This window comes from Aphelocoma coerulescens (genome assembly GCF_041296385.1).
Source record: "Aphelocoma coerulescens isolate FSJ_1873_10779 chromosome Z unlocalized genomic scaffold, UR_Acoe_1.0 ChrZ_unloc_scaf_3, whole genome shotgun sequence".
In the NCBI taxonomy this organism is placed as follows: Eukaryota; Metazoa; Chordata; class Aves; order Passeriformes; family Corvidae; genus Aphelocoma; species Aphelocoma coerulescens.
This window is the reverse complement of record NW_027184088.1, coordinates 378,248-382,247: the sequence shown is the minus strand read 5'-3', so window position 1 is coordinate 382,247 and position 4,000 is coordinate 378,248. Positions and strand designations below refer to the sequence as shown.

The 4,000-nt window shown below is 53.3% G+C and overlaps 1 protein-coding gene across 1 annotated transcript; it reads left to right on the top strand.

The window, feature by feature from the left end:
- Nucleotides 1-2,341: 2,341 nt before the first annotated feature.
- Nucleotides 2,342-3,502, top strand: LOC138103977 (inositol 1,4,5-trisphosphate receptor-interacting protein-like 1). The gene is made up of 2 exons (XM_069002654.1): nucleotides 2,342-2,800; nucleotides 2,915-3,502. Exons 1-2 carry the CDS (start codon nucleotides 2,342-2,344, stop codon nucleotides 3,500-3,502), a joined length of 1,047 nt encoding a protein of 348 aa, XP_068858755.1.
- Nucleotides 3,503-4,000: the final 498 nt, after the last annotated feature.

Genomic DNA, 4,000 nt, shown 5'->3' with positions numbered 1-4,000 from the left:
CCCATACGTGCCTCTCCCCAGAACTGTGTGGATGCTCGCAAAGAGATCATCTTCAAGAACTATTTTCCTGAAGGAACTCTGTGGTCAGTCATCAGAAATGTGCCCTAAGCCTTTTGAGTCATTCTGCCAAGTTATATTTCACAATATGTTCCCTGGTGACTTCTAATATTCCTGCCTGTGTGGATACAATTTGATGAATTTAGGCAAGTAAGGAGTTTCTCTCGTGAGAAACAGATAGATAGATAAGTAGATAGATAGATAGATAGATAGATAGACAGACAGATAGATGAGATAGGTGAGATGTGTGTGTGTGTGTGTGTGTGAGATATACAGCAGGAATATCAATAGAGTGCCTCTAAAAAGTCTCTTAAGCTACATTAATTCTTGAGTCAGCTTTGGGATGGACATAAACAGGGCAAATAGAAATTGTAGGGACAGAGCTTGGGAGAACTGCAGTGGAACAGTGGAGCAGCTACAATGAAGGTCAACAGTGAGGAGAAGGCCCTTTGCTCATCCCTGCCCTGCCTTGGAACCGATCCCACAGGCTGCCTGAGAGCCACCACTCCCTGCAGAGCAGTGACAATGGTGGCTGTGCAGCTGAAGAGCTGGATCTGCTGAGCAGTTTTCAGGGAACTGCAGTCCTGAAGCCGTAGACTTCCCTGCGTTCTCCTCAGGCATTTTCCTCCCACCATCCCCAGGTGGAAAAGGACAGCTTGCTTCCTCCAGCTGTCCCCTCACCCAGCTCTGTCACAGAGGTGTTTAATGCAGTGCAGATGTGTGGTGTCAAATGAGGCTGCATTATCAAGATCATGCCAGTCAAGACCTACAAAGGCAGCTATCCACTATGGCAGCAGGGACTGCTGTTCAGCTGAATCGAACCCACACACTGTCTGACTCAGTCGGCTGGCAGGCAGAATACCAAACTTGCTGAGAAATGGGATTCAAAACTGTAGTGCTTAATTCTCAGATCGCTTAGGAATTGGTGAAGGAGACTCAGAATGTCCCACAGGACAGTGTGGTGGATGTGCCACACTGCGAAATGTGGCAAGAGTTGGCCTGTGGCTGTTACTATTTGTTCATGGCGGTAGAAGTAGAATTTCACAGAAAGTGACATCTCAAGAGTTGGAGGTACTTGAAATTTAATTTTACAAGATGGTTCCTTCATTGGGCTTAATTTTCTTCTTATTTCTTCTTTTCTTAAATAAGATAATTCTGAGTTTTAAGAAACTTTTCACTGTAAATAAGCCCAGATTTGAGGGACTTTAGGGGGCAAGAGCGAGTGTTTTTCCCAGGAATGTACCATTCCTATGCTTTACCTCAGGTTGGGTGGGGACTGCCTAAAGACTGGAACCACTGGAGTGTCAGGCACAGAATGACATATGGTGCCAAGAATGAAGCTCAGCAATCTCAAATCTAAGTGTGCAGAGTTTGTGAAGATAAAAAACCAAGAAATGCCCAGAGCAGAACATCCCCATTGTCCCCAGGAGCATGGCAGTGACATTGCACCAGAGAGCAGTGGGGCACTGCACAGAAATCTGTAACACTCAGAAGGCGTGGATTTGCCCTGGCCTTTGCTGCTGGCTGCTGCAGCCAAATGCTACAACTCTCTGACAAGAGGCTGCAGCCAGGTGAGGATCGATCTCTTCTCCCAAGAGACAAAGGACAGGAGGAGAGGAAACGTCCTCAAGGTGCAGCAGGTGAGGTTCAGGTTCCCGTGGAGGGCAGGCAGGGGTGGTCAGCACTGGAACATCCACCTACAGTCCCCGTGTGCCTTTCCATGATGCCTTTAGGGTGTCTGCAGCCTTGATGCCGAGCGCCATGGCGGGCTCCTGTGGCTGGGTTTGCACTCAGGGTGAGGATGCCCAGGAGCCGCTGAGCCCGGCAGTGGGGACGAAGGCCGGGGCTTGTGGGCTGGGAGGTGTGGCTCTGGGGGCTGTGACATGCCAGGGGATGGGTCACAATGGGAGCTGTGAGCAGGGGCATGGCCAGCTTGGCAGCCAAGTGACATGGTCCTGCTGGCTGTGACTTCACAGAGGACAGGTCACACTGGCACCTGTGTCCAGGGCCATCAGTGGGCAGTTGGATTTGGGCAGCCAGTGAGGGCACATGCAGAGGGAGCACTGGGCTGGATGGGGGCTGGCAGAGATACCCAGGGGGGTTTAAACCCAGAGTGAGAGCTGGGACCCTCAGGGCAGGGCTCTGTCCCCAGAGCTGGGGGAAGAGGGGCTTGGGGCTTTCAGCGTGGCAGGGGACCAGAGAGGCTCTGGGGACGTTCCAGGTGCCCCCAGCCCCCTGCTCCCTCCCAGCCACACCTGCTGAGCCCCCTTTCTCCCACCAGGCCATGTCTCCCACGCTTGCCTTCATCCTGGCCCTGTTAGCCACCCACACTGGGCTGAAGGTGCAGGTTCACGTCGATGAAGATGCAGTCAAGCGGATGCAGGAGCGTGAGGAATACCTGCACCAAGAGATGACTCGGCTCCTGCAGGAGATTGAGGGGAGCAGGGGCACCATGGAAACCCTGCTCCCTTCAGCACTGCAGCAGCAGTGGCTGTTTTGGACCATTGTAGCAGCCCTGGTTCTGGTTCTGCCTGCTGTGGGCTGCTGGCTGCTGAGGAGAAGAAAGCGTGGCTCTGCCAGCTGCAGTGAGCAGGAGAGATCCAATAGCCTGGAGAAGGTCGGCAGCCAGGAGAAGGTCAGTGAGCAGGACGAGAAGGTCAAGGGTGCAGACAGTGGTGGCAGCACTTTGGCTGTGCCCACCCCATCACCAATGGGCACATCCAGGATAAGGCTGGAGTGGGCTGTCAGCAACCTGGTCTAGCTGAGAGTGTCCCTGCTCATGGCTGCGGGGTCAGACTGGATGGCCTTCAAAGGTCACTCCTAAGCCCAACTGTTGCGTCATTCTGTGATTCTGCAGCCGGACCCGCCCAGCTTGGAGGTGCTGAAGGAGCTGCTGGAGGACCTCCTCGGTGTCTGCCGAGTGCTCTCCAGGAGGAACTTCATGCCGGAGTTGCACCCAGCCACCGGGATGGACACCAGCTCTGAAGCCTGGAGCGTCCAGGAAAACAGCACCGTCTACTGCCCACTGGTCGTCCTGCGGCCACCCGCCGGCCACTCCTTCAATGTGGACAGCACAAAGCAGCCGCCAGCCGGGCGCGTCCCGGTGGCTCTGGAGTGCCTGTGCTCCGGCGAGCAGCTGCTGGGGCAGAGGTGCTTTCTCCATGCCTCTGGTGGCCAGCTGCAGAGGGATCAGCGCTGGTACCTGCTGGACACCCTCTGCACAGGCTCCTACTTGGACGTGGAGAAAGTCTCCTGCTGGCTCCAAACGTTGGTGCCATCGGCCTGGCTGCTTTTGCCCCACTCCCTGCACTGCCAGCTCCCGGCACTGCCCTGCGGCAGCTCCTGCAGGTTCCAGCTGACCAGCACCTCTGGCCTGCAGATCAGCCTTGAGATGGCTCTGGCAGTGCAGCAGGGCAGCTCAGGTGCCTACCTGAGCCTTGAGTAGGCAGCAGCCAGCTCTGCCAGCAGCACTGTGTGTGCCAGGGAGCTTTTCCTATAACTGTTTTTTCCATAATCAAAATAAAATTAAATGCTTTGACTAATATTCAGTCTCCCAACAAGTCACTTGTGATGAGAATACAGACAAGTCACAAATATTAGTAAATTGTCAATACTGTCAATTACGGTGGCAATTAAAAATTTCATCGATTCTCACACAGCTCCATCTCATCTGTAGGGGGGTTCCTATAAAAAAAAGGACAAAATTGGGCCCACTACAGGCCTATAATTAAAAGGAAGGAAAAGCCTCTTGTCTCTATCACAAAGGTGTCAGAGCCTGAGTGAAAAATTATCATTGCATGTTGATTTAAATCTGCCGGCAGCTCCCCTGCTCCCAGACTCTTTCTGACCTTCAGTAGGGAGGTGCTGGTGTTCCCAGGAAAGAAAACACCACAAACTTCCTGGGCAAACCCAAGCTGTGTAACTACATCAACGTGGGATCTTT